This window comes from Rhincodon typus, chromosome 13 (genome assembly GCF_021869965.1).
Source record: "Rhincodon typus isolate 14 chromosome 13, sRhiTyp1.1, whole genome shotgun sequence".
Lineage (NCBI taxonomy): Eukaryota > Metazoa > Chordata > Chondrichthyes > Orectolobiformes > Rhincodontidae > Rhincodon > Rhincodon typus.
In genome coordinates this window covers 72627723-72646917 of record NC_063344.1, presented here as the reverse complement: position 1 = coordinate 72646917, position 19195 = coordinate 72627723, and the positions used below count along the sequence as shown (strand labels likewise).

The window sequence follows — 19195 nt, the reverse complement described above, 5'->3', positions numbered from 1 at the left end:
ATTAAACCAGTCTGACTCCAAACTATCACACAAACAGTTTCTAAACATGGTCTCAGACCTAATATTCATTGTCTGACCTAAAATGTCACTACTGTTTTACACTGATAAAACCTTTCGTTCTCTCAGCACCATGATTTGAAAGGAATTCAGGGATTTCCATATACATATCAATCAATTAAAAACTTGTAACTGATTAAAGATTTGACAACATCTTAGGTTTGTTTAGTACATCCACATCAGTGGTGTGAACCATTGATCTTTTACTTATAAATTCTGTGTCTGACACTACGTCTCTCACTAACACCTGAAGGAGGACTAACGTTCCGAAAGCTTTTCAAATAAACCTGTTGGACTGTAACACGGTGTAGTGTGATTTCTGAAATTGTCCACCCCAGTCTAACACCGGCACCTCCACATCATGGCAGAGGGGATGGAACATAAGATCAGGGCAGTTTTAAACTGAGTGAATGTTATGATTATAAACAATAACTTGCATTTATATTCAGCTAGTCCATGTTTAACTCTTTGAATGTGTTGCTAAAATTCAACATCCTAAATGAGAACAAAATTAAGTCGGCCATCGAAAAATCATGTAATAAGGTGGACTACATACCCAGCCTCTCATTTTTATATTAAAAATGTTGAGCCTGCCTTGAAAATCTAATTTTCTACTGACTATTGTAGGCTTACCACTTGCTGCCCATCTAAACCCTTCCTGCAACTAGGGCTGAAGTATCACAGCAGATATCCTTCCCTTCCTTTCCTAAAGGACATTAGTGAATCAGATGCATTTTTCTGACAATCAGCAGTAGGTTTCACAGTCACCATTAGACTGTTAATTCCTCATTTTTATTGAATTCAAGTTCCACCATCTGCCATGATGGGATTTGAACACAGAATATTACTGGGTCTCTGGATTAATATTCTAGTGATAAAACCACTAGGCCATTACTTTCTCATGAGCGTATGGGAAGGAAATAAGGATGTATGGAGAGGTGGTTAATGTGAGGGTATGGGGAGAGTCTGATGAGCGTAAGGGTCTCACGAGGACTAGTGAGAGTGACGGGGTGGGAGGGTCCACTCAGTGTGAGGGTATGGGGAAAGGTGGTGAGCACAAGCGTGATGGAGGACTGGCAAGCATGTGGGGGCAGGCGAGGCAGAGATTCACTGAGCCATGAAAGTGTCAGGAAGGGCAGTGAGTGCTGACAAGAGTGGAAGAGCAACAACTGCGAAGGCGGTCACAGCACTAAGTTATATGTTATAGTTCACAAATAGAGTCATAAAGGTCTACAGCACAGAAATAGGCCCTTTGGTCCATCTAGTCTATGGCGGTCAAAAGCAAGGACCTAACTATTTTAATCCGATTTTCCAGCACTTAGCCCATTACCTTGTATGCCTTGGCATCGCAAGTGCACTTCTAAATACTGCCTAAACGTTATGAGGGTTTCTTGACCACCATTACAAGAAGTGAGTTCCAGATTCCTACCACCCTGAGTAAAAACATTTTCCCCTTACACCTCCTCCAAACATCATGCCCTTTACCTTCAATCTATGTCCCCTGATCATTGATGCCTCCACCAAGGGCAAACATTTCTTCCAGCCTATCCTATCAATTCCTCTCATAATTTTGTACATCTCAATCATATCGTCCCACCCTCAGTCTCATCTGCTGCAGGGAGAACAATCCAGTCTGTCCAATCTCTTTTCATAATTTAAACTCTCAAGTGCAGGTAACATCCTGATAAATCTCCTCCTCACCATCTCCATTGCAATCACTTCCCTCCCATAATGTAGATTCCAGAACTGTACCCAATCCTCTCGCTGTGGTCTAACCAACAGTTTATACAGTTTGAACATAACCTCCCTTTTCTTAAACTGTATGCCTTGGCTAATAAAGGCAAGTATCCCATATGCCTTCTTAACTAATTTATACAGCTGTACTGCTACCTTGAGTGATCAGTGTACATACACATCAAGGCCCCTCTGATCCCCGGTGCTTCCCAGGGTCCTACAGTTCATTACATCTTCATTTCTAATGTCCTGTCCAAGTGCATAATTGTACATTTATTCGGATTGAATTCCATTTGCCACTAATCAGCTCATCTAACCAGCCCACCTTTATCCTTCTGTAATCCAAAGCTAACCTTCTCCCTACCACGCCACCAAATTTTGTATCGTCTGTGAATTTACTGATCAACCCTTCTACATTTAAGTCTAAATCGTTTTTATATAAACCACAAAAGGCACTGGCCACCAATCACAAAAACACCCCTCACCTATCACTCTCTACTTCCTGCAAGCCAATTCTGGGGATCCAATGAAGTTGTACCATAATATTTGATTCAGCCATTTCTTTCTTATCTGTCATTTTCACACCGTTGAGAACTGAGGTTAAACTTGGGTCATTCGATTATTCTACAGCCACATTTGTAATTCTCAGCAAAATATTCAGGAATGTAAAGAGGCATTTTTCACTCAAGCACTCAAGCAGGCTAACTATACTGTCAGAAATACTTCAGAAACCAGGAATGTAAGCTTTTGTATTCTATATGGGTCAACATTGTACTGAGCAGTGAATTTACCTTCCAAAGCAGAGAATGAGCTCTGAACATTATACTAACTACGAAGTTCTCAATTATTAGGAAATTTCAGTTTGTTTAGCTGGATGGCTCACCACATCACTTGCACTAGAAAACTCATTGTTGACAAGGCTTTCAAGTGCCATCCACCGAACAGGTCTATTCTCATTGTCTCCCAAGCAGTGGTAGTCCATAGGGAAGAGGTCTCTGGAGAGAGCATTGTCTGTAATCTTTACCTGAAGGCTATCGTCAATTCTGGAATAAATAATAGAGAAGTAAATTATTAACTTGAGCATTTAAACATACAAGCATATGAATTGTTAAGTCAGAAGTAGTAAAATCTGGCATGTCATCAGATTTCTGAAACTGAATACAGGACAAAAATTAGAAATCTGAAGCAGTGGGGAGTGTGTGTACATAGTTCTTTCCAGTGGAAAGTGAACAATCTAATGCTGGCACTGAAACAAGCCTTAATCCACTATGCAGATATTTTTGAACTGTACAAAATATATTTTATTTCTGGCAGAATACTTTGGATACCAAAGACCAATAATTTATACTAGCTATGTTTCCAAATATGTGCTTTATAGTTTGTCAGTGGCAAGAGACTCCCATCACCCCACACAAGGCTCCAAGTAAAGTGTTAGATTGGCTCACGTGAAACATGGCATTTTTTTTTAGGCTTCCTTTATCATAAGAGTGGGAAGGAGAAAACACATTTCACAGCAAGCAGCATATTTCTATATGGTGCCCAAAACATCTCATCGAAACTCACAGGAGCATTATAAAACAAATGTTGACAGTCACACAAGGGGATATCAGGTCAGATAACCAAAAGCTTGATCAAAGATGTGGGGTAAGTAGCACATCAAAGAAAGAAATCAAACAGAGAGACTGGGAGGCGTAGGGTGGGACTTTCAGATCTTCAGGAATAGGCATCAACAGTGGCATGATTAAAAGTTCACTTGGCTGATCAATATCTGGGATGGGGAAATTATTTTTGAGACAAGGTCGGAGAGGCTGGACCTGTATTCACTGGAGTTTAGATAAATGACCCTCTTATAGAGATGTACAAAGATCTTAAGAGGACGCGACAGAGTGGATACTGAAAGGATGTTTTCTCTTGTGAGAAAGACTACAGCTAGGGGACACATTTGAAGGAGCCCTCCATTTACGACAGAGATGAGGCGAAACCTTTTCTCTGAGAGTGCAAGTCTTTGTAACTCTCTTTCAGAGAGAGGAAAGGCAGGCCATTAAATATTTTAAAGACAGAGGTAAATAGATTCTTGATTAACAAGTGAGCCAACAGTATTATTATTGCATAGGTGAGAATGTGGAGTTAAGGTAACAATCAAATCAGCCATAATCTAACTGGGTGGTGGAACAGCCTCCAAGGGCCAATTGACTTACTTCAGTTCCTACATCTTATGGCTTTATGAAGGAGTTTACAATGACAGAGACAAGCAAGGTCATGGATGGTACTGAAAACAAGGATAATAATTTCAAAAACAATGCAATGCCCAATTGGGAGCCAGTCTAGGTCAGTGATAGCAGTGACAAATAGACAGGAAGACAGTGTTTTGTGTGAGTTAATATACATGCGGAATTTAAGATGACCTCAAGGTAATAGAGGGTACAAGGTCAAAGGCGATCAGTGGAGCATTGGAATCTTCAGGTTTAGAGACAACACAGTCATGGATGATGGTTTCAGCAGAAGAACGGAGGATCGGATGAAGTCAGGTGATATTCTAATGTTGGAAATAGGTGATCTTAGTGATGGTATCGATGGACATCAAATATGACCGTAAAGGCTGCAAACAAACTTGTTTTAGACTCAGACTGTTAGAACAAAGAACATGCCCTTTGCCCACCAAGGCTGCACTGACACATGATGCCTTTCTAAACTTCTGCCTCTATGCAGTCCATATCCATTTATTCGCTGCCTATTCAAATTTCTGTCAAGATACCTCTTAAACGTTGCTATTGTATTTACCTCCAACACCTCCTCTGGCAGCACATTCGAGGCACTTACGATCCACGCTGTAAAAAAAACTTGCGTCTTACATCTCTTTTACATTTCCCTTTTTTACTTTAAACCTATATCCCCGAGTAATTGACATTTCTACTATAAGAAAAAGACTCTGACTATCCATTCCTCTCATAATGTTGTAAACTTCTATCAGGTCACCTCTCATCATTCCACATTCAAGTGAAAACAAACTACACTTGTCCAATATGTCCTCATAACTAATGCCCTCCAGACCAGACAACATTCTGGTAAACGGTTTTGGTACCCTTGCCGAAGCCTCTACTGCTGGTAGTGTGGTGAACAGAACTCTACACAATATTCCAAATATGGCTGAACTGAAGTTCTATACTGCTGCAACACAATTTGCCAATTTTTTATATTCTGTGTCCTGACCAATGAAGGCAAGCATGCCATATGCTTTCTTGACCACCTTATCCACTTGTGTTGCCACTTTCGGGGAACTGTGGACCTGTACACCTCAATCTCTACATGTTGATGCTACTAAGGGGTTCTGCTATTTACTGTACACTTCCCTCATGCATTAGATCTTCCAAAATGCATCAACTCACATTTGTTCAGATTAAATTCCGTCTGCCATTTTTCTACCTAAGTCTCCAGCCTATCTATGTCCTGCTGAATTTGGCAATCCTCCTTACTATCCACAGCTCGACCAGTCATTGCTGTCGTCAGCAAACTTACTAATCAGGTCACCTACATTCTCCTCTTAATCATTTATTTATATTACAAACAACAGGGGCCCCAGCACTGATATCTGACGAAAACCACTGGTCATAAATCTCCAGTCAGAAAGATACCCTTCCACCTCTACTCTGTCTTCTGACTTAGCCAGTTCTGTATCCATCTTACCGTCTTACCATGGATCCAATATGACTTCACCTTGTGTACCAGTCTTGTCATAGGCCTTGTTAAAGTCCATTAGGACAACATCTATTGCTCTGCCCTCATCTATCATCTTTGCCACTTCCTCAAAAAACTCACTCAAGTTTGTGAGACACAACCTTCCCCACATGAAGCCATGCTGCCTATTGCTAATAAGTTCATATTTTTGAAAATGAGAGTAAATTCTATTCCTAAGGATCTTCTCCAATAATTTCCCTACTACTGACACAAGGCTCACTGACCTATAACTTCCTGGATTACCCGTTTCCCTTCTTAAACATAGGAACAATACTGACTATTCTGCAGTCTTCTGGGACGTCTCATGTGACAAAAGAAGGTACGAAGATTTTGTACAAGCCCCCAGTAATTTCCTCACCCGCCTCCCCTCTGCATCTAGGATAGATCCCAATAGGTCCAGGGAACTTGTCGACTTTAATGATTTAAGAAACACCCTACACCTCCACTTTTTCATATTGACATACTCCAGAATATCAATATACCCCTCCTGAAACTCTATATCAACCATATCTTTCTCCTTTGTGAATACTGATGCAAAGTATTAATTAAGGACTTCACCCATGTCCTCTGGCTCAATCCCCAATATCAGGTCCAGTATGATCTATTTACATATTGTTTCAAGAAACTGTCCTGGACACACCTAACAAATTCCTCCATCATCCAAGCCCTTGGCACTAAGCGAGCCTCACTCAATATACGGAAGTTAAAACCACACACCACAACAACCCTGTTGCATTTCCATTTTTCCATAATTGGTCCACATATCTCCTTCTCTATCACCTGCTAGTAATTGGGAGGCCTCTAGTACAATCCCATTGAAGTGACTGCAACCTTCTTATCCCTGAGCTCTACCTGTATGACCTTCCTGGATGAGCCCTCTGGGGTGTTCTCCCTTCAGTACAGCTGTGAGGGAGAGGATTGGACTCAGTGCCTGTGCAATGAATTTTGAATTGGAAACCAAAAACAACGGATTCAGTCTTCTTAATACTCAGTTGGAAGGAATTGATAGGTAGCTTGATAATTTAATAACAGTGGTGGAGTTGACAGAGGTTGTTATGACGTAGATACGGGTGCCTTCAGCAATCTTATGACAACCTGGAGTTTTTAAAAGGTTGCCAAGGGACAGAATGTAACTGAAATGTAGGAAGCCATAAATGATAAATCCTTGGAGGTCACCAGAGATAACAAGAGAATATATTACAATAATACTCTGGATATAAAATGATAAATAAAAATTCTGTGTTTGATTGCAGGCGTTTCATCACCCTGCCAGGTAATATCGTTAGTGCGTCTCCGGTGAAGCACTGGGGTTCTGTCCCACTTGTTATTTATATGCCTCGGTTTGCTGGGGTGATTGGCATCACTTCTGGTTCTGTTTCTCAGTGGTTTGTATATCAGGTCCAGTTCAATGTGTTTGTTGATGGAGTTCCGGATGGAATGACAGGCCTCCAGGAATTCCCTGGCATGTTTCTGTTTGGCTCATGCTATTATGGATGTGTTATCCCAGTCAGACCCGTGTCCTTCTTTGTCCATGTACACTGAGACAAGTGAGAATTGGTTGTGTCTCTTGGGGTCTAGTTGGTGTTCGTGTATCCTTATTTTCAGTTTCCTTTCAGTTTGGCCTCTGTAATGTTTCTCACAGTCCTGGTGTGGTATTTTGTATATTACGTTAGTTTTATAGTTTGAGCGAATGGGATCCTTTACTCTCGTAAGTAGCTGTTGCAGGGTGGCTGTTGGTATCTGGGCTACCTTGATATCTATGGGGCCTGAGCAGTTTTGTGGTCATCTCTGATACGCCACTGATGTACGGGAGGGTGACTAGTGTGTCTGCCCATGTTCTGTCTTCTTGTTGTGGTCTATTGTGGACGTAACAGCGGATTGTGCTTTTTGGGTATTCGTTCTTTTTAAAAACTCCGTGTAAGTGCTTCTGTTCTGCCCTGCAGTATGTTGTGGCTCATTTGAATAACGTCCTGATGCATCTCCGTTTATGGGTGTTGGAGTGGTTGCTGGTGTAATTAAGTATCTGCTCCTTATGGGTGGCCTTTCTATCTAGAAGATGAGATAATGATATCCTTTGATGTAACAGCACTATTTACATCCATAAACATCGACCTAGCCAAAGAAACAATTACCACGTTGCTGGATGAATCAGGAAGGCAGGCATCCCATGACAGCATCAACAAGGACAGCACCCTGAAACTGCTGGATCTGTGCCTCACAATCCACATCACCTTCAATGATTATATATTCGAACAAATCTAATGGAACACCAGTGGGATCCCCAATATCAGGACTGATTGCAGAAGCTGTAATGCAAAGGTAAGAATGGACAGCGCTCTCCACTATACCACCCAAACTTTGGGTCTGTTATGTAGATGACACCTTCGTGATTATCAAACACACAAGACCAGAAGAAACCCACCGACAACGTCACCGGAATAAAATTCACAAAAAAAGAGAACAATAACCGACTACTCTTCCTAGACATAATGGTAGAACGTAAGAATAACGGGGAACTATACACCAGCGCATACAGAAAGACCACCCATTCGGACCAGATACTTAATTACTCCAGCAATCACCGCAGCATCCACATACAGAGCTGCATCAAGACATTATTCAAACGAGCCACAACACACCGCAGCAACCCGGAATTGTGCAACTGAAGCATATAAACAACAAGTGGGACAGAACACCAACGCTTCATCAGAGGTGCACTGACGATGTTACCTAGCAGGGTGACAAAACATCTGCAATCAAACACACTAGCTCAGTAAGCAAGTCAACAACCTCATCCACAACCTGAGCTACAAATCTTCTCAAAAACTTCCATAAGAATTCAATCAGACTCACCAAGCCAGATAACAGTGAAGCAGCAGTAGAGGTGCACACAGGTTGAGAAGGGGAAGTTTACCTTTGCCACAGGTATACAATGTGTCATTTGTCACTTGGAAACTGGTATGGTGCTCCACACGAGCGCCACCATGTGAGCCTAGCCTCTCAATCCTATCATAGAATCATAGAACCATTGAATCACTACAGCATGGAAGCAGGCCAGTCAGCCCATTAAGTCCACATAGACCCTCTGAAGAGCATCCCACCCAGACCCAAACCTTATCCTGTCCCTGTAACCCCGCATTTCCCATGGCTAACCCACCTAGCCTGTACATCCCTGGACACTACGGGCAAGTTAGAATGGCCAATCCGCCTAGCCTGCACGTCTTTGAACAATGGGAGAAAATCAGAGCATCTGGAGGAAATGCACACAATGTGCAAACTCCGCACAGACAGTTGCCCAAGGATGGAATCAAACCAAGATCCCTGGCACTGGGGCACTGCAGTGCTAACGACAGAGTCACCGTGCTGCTCAGGCTGTCTTCAGGTGACGTCTCTTCAAATACATTACTCCTATTTGCTTTGACTGCTCCATGTGGTAACGAGTTCTGCAAACTGTCCAATCTCTGGGTAAACTTTTTTCTGAATTCTTGATTAGATTTATTTGTGAATGCCAGTTGGTGCGATAGCTGCGTGTGTCACAGCCTCAATCATACCAGGGATCTTCTCAGAGTGGTCCATTAATTAAGAATTTGTCTAAGCTCAGATGTAGCTCCCTTTTAATAAGTGTTTCAATTTAAACAATAAAAACACTTTAAATAAGATTCAATAAATAATTTTTATTGAAAGGTAAATAAACAATGATCGTTATTAGCTAAAATACAGATACCGAGGATTAAGGAAGGTTAAGAGTTATCTATCAAGATGGACAGAAATTCACGTGGACTCACTGCACAGACGCAGTGGCTACAATAGCAGGTCAGAGATTAGGAATACTGCAGTGAGTAACTCACCTCCTGACTCCCCAAAGCCTGTCCACTACCTACAAGGCACAAATCAGGAGTGTGATGGAATACACCCCACTTGCCTGAATGGATGCAGCTCCAGCAACATTCAAGAAAGGTTGACACCATCAAGGACAAAGGAGCCTGCTTGATTGACAGCACACCCACAAGTATCCACTCCCTCCACACTGACACTCAATAGCAGCAGTGTGCACTATGTATAAGATGCAGTGCAGAAATTCACAAAAGATCCAGAGACAGCTCCTTCCAAATCCACAACCTCTTCCAACCAGAATCTGGTAATTATTTAACAATATTTTGAGAGTTACACTTCAGATAACACAGACTGGGGTAGAGGGTCCTGGTGGAAATCTTCCCAACTGTCATCATGGTGTTCCAACTCTCTCCTTATCCCCAAGTTGCTGCGTGGTTACTGCCATCACCTTGTTGCAAGTTTCTCGACACGGCTTATTGCTTTCAACTTGGCTGTTTATACAGGCACCAAAGGATTAGCCGAGCAAGAAGATGGGAATGACACGAGTAAATCCAGCTGAAACTAAAGGATCTGTTAAACCAGAAACAGGGAAGAGTGGCCCCTGATGGTCAGGACTAACACGACCAGAAAATGTTTATTTGCTCATCATTAGGGGGCTCACGATGCCAAATACTGAGAGATGTGGGCACATCCATATTGCTAAGTGACTGAGACTTACCTACAAATAATACAAGGAAGGGGTGGGGGGTGCAGGAAACATCCGCATAGCTTAGTGAAATGTTAGAGTTACAAGTTGGTAGGATGATAGACCTCGTCCAATCATGGGTTGGGAAGAATGTAGAAGAGATACACTGGGAATGGATCTCCTGATGGAATTAGGGACAGTAATCAACCCTAAGGAAGGGATTGTAATCTTAGAAAGCCAACGTATCAAGCAGAGATCAGAACCGGCACAGACCAGCAACAGATATTGCCAGAGGACGAGGACATACAAGGGAAATGGGGAATGATAATGGGAACAGTGCCAACGGCATGGTTGGATTTCAGGAGAAATAACATTGCCCCTCTGGAGGTAGGGGAACCGTCCATGGATCAGAGAGACAATACCTTATACGTAGGGAGGCGCTGGAACCAGTAAGGGAAATAGTATTGGAAATGTTGATGCAAGGAGTAATGGAAGAAAGTAAGGTCCTTGGCTAACTCAAATAAAGAACTGCGAATGCTGGAGATTTGAAACAGAAACAGAAGTTGCCGGTGAAACTCAGCAGGTCTGGCATTGTTTGTGGGAAGAATTGGAATTAGAATGGAATTAGATTTTATGGTCATGCGTATTCGAGTACGGGACTACACTGGACTAGAAACGTTAACTCTGTTTTCTCTCCACAGATGGTGCCAGATCTGCTAAGTAGTGCCAGCAATTTCTGTTTTTGTTCCTTAACTAACTTGCCCTTTGAGTCAGATCAGAAACTGGACATGCCCTATTTGTTTACCATAGATTAAACAACTTAGAATGAGATGATCCAAAAAGAAGCACCCTATTGTACTAACCCCACTATTCTATTTATTGACTTGAGCCCAGAACACCAGATGCTTATCATCTGGACATTGCTAACAGATTCTGATCCATACTCACTGTTCCAGAATCCTAGGATTGGTTTTCTTTTAAAGTAGGGGAGAACCAGTAAACGTAGACCCATCTGCCACAGGGTTCAACAGTCACCCGGCTACATTTCACCAGATGATGGTGAGAAAACTGCAGTGAAGACTTATCTGAACAGAGAATTTCCTGTTTTAGTATGTTGGCTTCAACATAGAAACCTATAAACTAGGTGCAGGAGTGGGTCAATTGGCCCTTTGAGCCTGTCACCATTCAATATGATCACGGCTGATCATGCAAGCTCAGTATCCCATACCCTCCCCTGCCCATACCCTTTGAACCCTTTAACCATAAAGGCCATATCCAGCTCCCTTATGAATATATCTAATGAATTGGCCCCAACAGCTTCCTGTGGGAGAGTATTTCACAGGTTCACAGCTCTCAGTGATAAAATTCTTCCTCATCTTAGTCCTGAATGGCTTAACCCTTGTAAGGTGGGGAAGTCCAGAACAAGGGGTCTAGTTCTGGACTTCCCCAACATTGAGAACATTCTTTCTGAATCTAGCCTGCCCAGTCCCATCAGGATTTTATATGTTTCTATGAGAACCCCCCTCATTCTTCTAAATTCCAGCGAATACAAGCCCGGTTGATCCAGTCTTTCTTCATATGTCAGTCCTGCCATCCTGGGAATCAATCTGGTGAGCCTTCGCTGGACTCCCTCAATAGCAAGAATGTCCTTCCTCAGGCTAGGAGGCCAAAACTGCACACAATACTCAAGGTGTGGCCTCAATAAGGCCCTGTATAACTGCAGCAAGACATCTTTACTCTGATACTCAAATCCTCTCGCTATGAAGGAGAGCATGTCATTAGCTTTCCTCGCTGCCTGCTGTACCTGCACGCCATCCTTCAGGGACTGTTCCACCATGACACCCAGGTCTCGTTGCATCTCACCTTTTCCTAAACTGCCACCATTCATATAATAATCTGCCTTCCTGTTTTTGTGACTAAAGTGGATAACCTCACATTTATCCACATTATATTGCATTTGCCAAGTAGTTGCCCATTGAGCCAGTCCTTCCAAGTCACCCTGCAGCCTCTTAGCATCCTCCTCACAGCCCAACTGCCACCCAGCCTAATGTCATCTGCAAATTTGGAGATACGGCATTCAATTCCTTCATCCAAATCATTAATGTATATTGTGAACAGCTGAGATGCTGGCACTGAATCCTGCGGCACCCCACTCGGCCTGCCACTCAAATGGAAATAAAGGAGTATGTCAGGGTCTGATTAACCCAAGTGAAAGGTTTAGTCCAGAGTTGATTTAAGATTAACATAAAAATGGCCCAAGTGAGGAGATCTCGAGTCTCCTACCTGGGTATGAAATCTCACAGGGTCAGTGGTAGATGCCCGAGACCCAGAAAGAGGGAAATGCCTTGACTCATCTTTGTGAAGGGAGTCTGGAAACTACTGAGCTACTCAGCCATTGTAGAAATTTACGTGTGAGCTAGAGAAAAAAATGATAGGCTGGGGTGAGAACAGGGAGAGGCTTGTACCAAAAGAAAGAATCCTTTTGAAACACAGAAACATAGAAGATAAGAGCAGGAGGTGGCCCATTCGGCCCTTCGAACCTGCTTCGCCATTCTTCATGATCATGACTGATCATCCAACTCAATAGCGTAATCCTGCTTTCTCCCCAAAACCTTTGATCCTATTTGCCCCAAGTTCTATATCTAGTCAACTCCTGAATACACTCAACATTTTGGCATCAACTACTTCTTGTGGTAATTAATTCCACAACCTCACCACTCTTTGGGTGAGGAAATGTCTCCTCATCTCCGCCCTAAATTGTCTACCCTGAATCCTCAGACTGTGACCCCTCGTTCTGAACCCACCCACCATCGGGAACATCCTCCCCGCTTCTACCCTGTCCAGTCCTGTTAGAATTTTATAAGTCTCTGTGAGATCCCCCCTATTCGCCTGAGCTCTAGCGGAAATAATCCCAACCTAGTCAATCTCTCCTTATACGTCAGACCTGCAATCCCCGGAATCAGCCTGGTAAACCTTCATTGCACTCCCTCAAGAGCAAGGTCATCTTTCCTCAGAAAAGGATATCAAAATTGCACACAATATTCCAGGTGTGGTCTCACCAAAGCTCTGTACAACTGCAACAGCACTTCCCTACTCCTGTACTCACAACCTGTTGCAATGAAGGCCAACATACCATTTTCCTTCTTTACAGCCTGCTGCACCTGCACGCTTACCTTCAGTGACTGGTGCACAAAGATGCCCAGGTCCCGCTGCACACTCCCCTCTCCCAATTTACAGCCATAAGTACCTGCACTGGACCTTCTCAGGATGAGAGAGTCCATCACCTGTATGTCGATGATGAAGGAAGGCACCATTGGGCTACGCTGGCTCAGGAACACAGAGACCAAATGTAGCCGACGGCGTAGAATCACATAATTGTCCACAGTGGGAGCAGCCATTGATTCTGCTGCATGGACTAGAAAGGCTTGTCAGCAACTCACACCGAATAGTGAAGTAGTGGTATACAGAAAACACATTATTATGCAGGTGCTTAATCAGGGAAGCTGGATGGCAGCTCAGGAAGACATATTACTACCCCAAGATGTGTTTGTACAGGTGGTGCAGGACATGCAATGGTACTAAGAGAAGAAATAACCCATGAGAGCACTGAACTTGTAGAGGGCCACCAACTGGGGGTATATGGTAGGAGGGGTCCCGGAAGGAATAGTCAAGAAATAGTATGCTGATGGAAGCCCTTGAACAAGGAATGCATTAATGGCTGCAGAAGGGGCATGCATAAAGTGGGACGATTGGCTGCAGATTACTTGCCAGATGTGGATTTAATCACCTTGACGCACACCTTTAACTTAATGAAAGGCAAAACAGTGTGCATACTGATAGACACTATGCCTTTGGCATAGTGCATGATATCATGGAGGAGAAGGCATGTTACCTCGATCAGAACTCCGGTAAGGCATGAGGAAATAATTAATTGGTAGAGGCTGTTACGAGGCCCAACCACTGGAGATGTGATTAAGATTAAGCCCGTAGGAAGGCAGAAACACCACAAAATGTGGGTAATTCACGGGCAGACTGTTGGCCAAAAAGTATTAGACAAGGGATGAGAAGAAGAAATACAGATTTTTGTGTGAGGATAAAGAAAGTATCAGTGCAAGAAATAGAGGACTCAGCAGACAGAGCAGAACACGAGTGGGAATGTGAAAGACCTATGAAGGAAGCAGATGGGATCAGGATAAAGGAAGAACAGGTAGTGGTTTTGAAGGCAATCTGCTATAGCCTATTGGCAATACACCATAGAATAGGCCATCCTGAGAACAAGACCACCTGAGACTGGTAAACAGATGAAGGCCGTGGAAGGGACAAGATATAACACAACATCGCCAATGACGTCAATACCAACAGTAAAGGTGAGGATGGGCAAGTGGATGCACCCCACGGGACCATGGGAAAATCCACACTGTACACTTGACAAATTGAGGGAAGACCAATTGCTTGGCGATTATCAATCTGTTCACCCGACAGGTTGGGTATTTACAGTTTGGGAACATACAGCCAAAAGTGTAGCTGGGGAATGTAAGAAATAATACTCAATGGGGAGTCCCACTACATATCAGATCTGGGCACAAATTCTAAGCGGAGTAGAACAACATTGCTTCATAGGAGGCCTCACTGATGACGTTATCTAGAATGGCGATGAAACATCCGAACGAAAACAAGCCAGCTCGGCGAGCAAGTCAACAACCTCACCCACAACCCGAGCTACAAATCTTTGCTAAAACCTTAAAGAATATAGTCTCTCAGTGTGGTGACATGCCTTAAAACGTAGTAATAAAATCAAATAACATTAAATAGTTCAACAGTCGAATAACTTTAGGAAATAAATGCAAAATCATTCAAAAGGTGACTTCATCTTATTTTAGTGCAACCAATGGATGTATCTTTGTTCTGGCAGTGAACTTGTACAAATATTTTTAAGCTTTCCTTATGCAACAGCAGTTCATACTTGTTAAAATGAAATAACTGAACAGCGTTGGGAATACATATTTATGTTTAAGGGTTATCTACAAAAAAATAGCAGATTTGAGATTGTTTGGGTGTTCACTGGATGAGAAGGGATACATTACAATTTCTTGGAATGAAAGTTGACAGCTTAATGTGCGCTCTAAGTCAGCTCATGGAATTCAAACAACTTTGGAGAAGAAGCTACACAAAGTGTTCAAGGAGATAACAGATGAGGCATTTGGCTTTAAATTACTGGGGGAATCTAGGTTTGAGAGGATTAGGACCCCCTGCGGTCATGGTCGTCTACCTTAGTTTAGATGGGCCCATTCTGTTCTACATACCCAGAAGTCAAAGTAAAGACAGCACCCAGAAGCTGTAGCCTCTCTCCTAACATTCTGTTTCTCACAACTGATTCCTGAAAACCTGATAGAGTTTGAGTACCTGTAATTCCATCTAGTTGGTAAAACCTGAAGCCAATTTCCAATAAGTAGAATCCAAGATGACTGGAATCAAAACTGGACATTTAACCTGGTCAACAATCTTAAACTATCAGAAATTCAGTTTAGTTGCCGGGAAATTCGGCAGATGTGAGAAGTCATCACATTTTATCCTTTGTTTTGGTTCACAGAATTTTTGTTCTTTTCTCTACGATTTTCAAAAAACATCTCTGCAGAGACTTGTCCTTTTGTGTGGTGTGAGCATCTCTGAGTAGAATTAAGTTTTAATTCTGAATCATAGTTTGGATGTTAACCAGAGTTTGCAGCTTGCATTAAGAATAAGTTTTGTTTATAATAAACAATATATATTTTGAGTTCATGAAAGAAACCCAGACAACATTTCGTTTTTTTTTGCTAATAATACAAAAGGGAAGCACTGGCCATTCTGGGAACTGAATCAACCTTTACACTCATGGTAGAGTAGGAAGGCTTGATTACCAACACGATTGTTCTGTCACAGCCATAAAGGTACTTTAAATGTTAAGTATTTCACTTGAAACTTTCTATGCAATGACCAGCAGTCAATTTTTGTCTAGGCAAAATGCATTTATGGAAAGCATTTTGTTATTATCCATGAGCAAATCTGCTAATATCAGAACTCACTTCAGATAATTAAGTGATTACTGAGTTCTGCACTTTCAAAAAACATTTTGCCAGGACCTTTCAAACAATGCCTTAATGTGTCGTGATACACTAACCGCCATGGGACCTTTCTGAGAAATTTGAACATTCAAGAGGCAATTCCCTTGCTCCCTGGGATACTCCGTAAAAGCCTCCATCTGAGATATGATTCAGGGATTTCAGACAGTTTCTGATATTTGTTCTTGAATCCCTAACTATACCAGCATTTATTGCCTGTCATCAATTGCCCAGGAAGCAGCAACAGTCAACCACATTGTAGACCAGGTAAAGATGGCAGCACTCCTAAGCAGATTGTGTGAAAGGTTTGGATGGAGCAGAATCCGTAAAATGCATCCAGGACAGCTTTTTAAGCCAGTACGTGGATGGCCCGACAAGGCAGGTTGCAGTCCTGGACGTAAAGTAATAAAGCTGGGCAAGCAGTTGAAGTTCAGTGGGGGAGCATTTCGCAGACAACAATCATAATTCTGTTAGAGTCAAGACTGTTTTGGAAAAAGACAGGGAAATTTGGCAAATTGATTTCACATTTGGCTAAGTGCAGGAAGCAAAAGGTGTTCAGGGGTGTTGTTCCAACTGGATATCTGGCCAGAAATCAAAACTGTCAACTGGGAGAAAGCTATTTTAATAAGACCAGATGTGATTTGGCCAGAAGGGCTGGGAGTAGATACTTTCAGGTAAATCTGTATCAGAATTATGGATGAATTCAAAAAGGAAATATAGAGAGTATATAGCCAATATATCCCAATGAAGAAAGAGGGTAGAACCATGAAATCTTGTGAACCCTGGATATCAAAGGATATACAGCATTGGATGAAGGCTCAAAACAGTAGAAGCCTTACAGGAGGATAGAATGTGCTAGAGGGTACGTAAAAGGAAGGCTATCAGAGTTAAAACGGGATACATAAGGATGCAGGCTGGTAAAGGAAAACCCGAAATTATTTTACAGGTACATTAAGAATAAAAGGATAACAAAGGAAAAGTAGGGCTCATTTGTGGTCATTTGTGTATGAACCCAGAGAATGTAGGTTGGATTCAAGATGAATACCTTGGGTGAGAGTTCACTAGTTAGAGGGAGGATATGGGTATAGAAATTGGGGAGAAGGTCTATGCATGAAGGTGATACAATTAAAGAAATTATCATAGACAGAGTGAAGATTTGGAGGGGTCTGGCTGGCTTAAAAGTAAATATCCAGGGCAGATGTAATGTATCCCACGTTGTTGAGTAAGGCAAGGGAGGAAACGAGTAGGCATGCTTGGAAAAAGTTCCAATTTATCTCTGTCCACATGATGTGCCAGAGGACTAGAGGACAGCCAATGTGATACTGTTATTCAAGGAGGAAGGAAGGAATAAACCAGGAAACTACTGGCGGTGGGGAAGCTATTGGAAGCAATGCTGATAGACATAATTAATCTGTATTTAGAGAGATGGGGATTAATCAAGAACAGTCAGCTCGGTTTTGTTAAGGACAGGTCATGTCTGACCAAGTTGAACGAAATTTTAAAGAAATGACGAGGTGTATTGATGAAGATAATGCTTTTGACGTGGTCTACTTGGACTTCAGTATGGTCTTTAAATACGGTTCCGCATGGGAGACATTTAGCAAAGGTAAGAGCCCATTGAATCCAAGGAAATTTGGCAAATTGGATTCACAACTGGCTAAGTGGCAGGAAGCAAAAGGTGTTCAGGGGTGTTTTTCCAACAGGATGTCTGTGTCTAGTAGAGTCCTGCTGTTTGTAGTTTATATAAATGGTTTAGACTTGATTGTAGTAGGGTAAATTTGCAGATGGGATGGGTAAATATTGAGGAGGATAGCCTTACTCTAGAGGATATAAATGGGCTGGTCAGTGGCAAATGGAATTCAATCTGGATTGATGTGAGGCGATGCATTTGGGCAGGTCAAACAAGTCAAGGGAATACGTGATGAATGGTAGGCATGGGAAGGACTGAGGATCAGAAGGCCCTTGATATGCATGTACACTGGTCCTTTAAGATATCAGGACACAAGGGGAAAAGAACATAAAAGTAAGGCTGTAATTCTTTAGTTGTACAGGGCATTGACGAGACCACACGGTGGTCAAAAGTGACATGCAGTTTATGTTTGCTTATTCAAGAATGAATGTAAATACATTTGAGGTAGTTCAGGAGATTTACTAGGTTGATACCTGGAATGAAGATCATAGAATAGAATCTTAGAATTACGCAGTATAGAAGAGGTCCTTTGGCCCACTGTACTGCCAGAAAAAGCAGAGTATAGGTTGGAATTGTTTCCACTGAAGCTTAGAAAACTGAGAGGAGAACTTGATTTAAGCATACAAGATTCTGAATAGTCTTGATAAGGGTGGATGCACCCAAGACGTTTTCTCTTCTGAGCCTGAGCTAGGGACGCATCTTTAAAACCAGGGGTTATCTTTCATTTTTACTCTGAAGGTTAAGAGACTTTGGAACTCTGCCTCAAAAGTCAGTGGAAGGGTCATTGAATATATTCGAGACAGAGGTGGATAGTTCTTGAATCAGAGATAGTAGGAACTGCAGATGCTGGAGAATCCGAGACAACAAGGTGCAGGGCTGGATGAACACAGCAGGCCAAGCAGCATCATAGGAGCAGAGAGGCTGACGTTTCGGGCCTAGACCCTTCATCAGAAAAGGGGGAGGGGAAGGGGGTTTTGAAATAAATAGGGAGAGAGTGGGAGGCGGATAGAAGAGGGACAGAGGAGAGGATAGGTGGAGAGGAAACAAACAGGTCGAAGAGGCGGGGATGGAGCCAGGAAAGGTGAGTGTAGGTAGGGAGTTAGGAAGGGGATAGGTCAGTCCAGGGAGGACGGACAGGTCAAGGGGGCGGGATGAGGTTGGTCGGTAGGAGATGGAGGTGCGGCTTGAGGTGGGAGGAGGGGATAGGTGGGAGGAAGAACAGGTTAGGGAGGCAGGGACGAGCTGGACTGGTTTTGGGATGCGGTGGGGGGAGGGGAGATTTTGAAACTTGTGAAATCCACATTGATGCCATTGGGCTGCAGGGTTCCCAAGCGGAATATGAGTTGCTGTTCCTGCAACCTT

General features: G+C 42.6%; 1 protein-coding gene across 8 annotated transcripts in view; it reads right to left on the bottom strand.

Annotated features, from left to right (window-relative positions):
* Positions 1 to 19195, bottom strand: part of ryk (receptor like tyrosine kinase) — a 259214-nt gene that overhangs the window by 9728 nt on the left and 230291 nt on the right. For 6 of the 8 annotated variants that reach the window (XM_048604442.1, XM_048604445.1, XM_048604443.1 and 3 more), the window contains one exon: positions 2675 to 2834. In XM_048604442.1, the coding sequence (XP_048460399.1) occupies positions 2675 to 2834 (160 nt within the window). Of the gene's footprint in view, positions 1 to 2674; positions 2835 to 19195 lie in introns of those variants that run through there. The other 2 variants (XM_048604449.1, XM_048604450.1) reach the window with 2 other exon arrangements.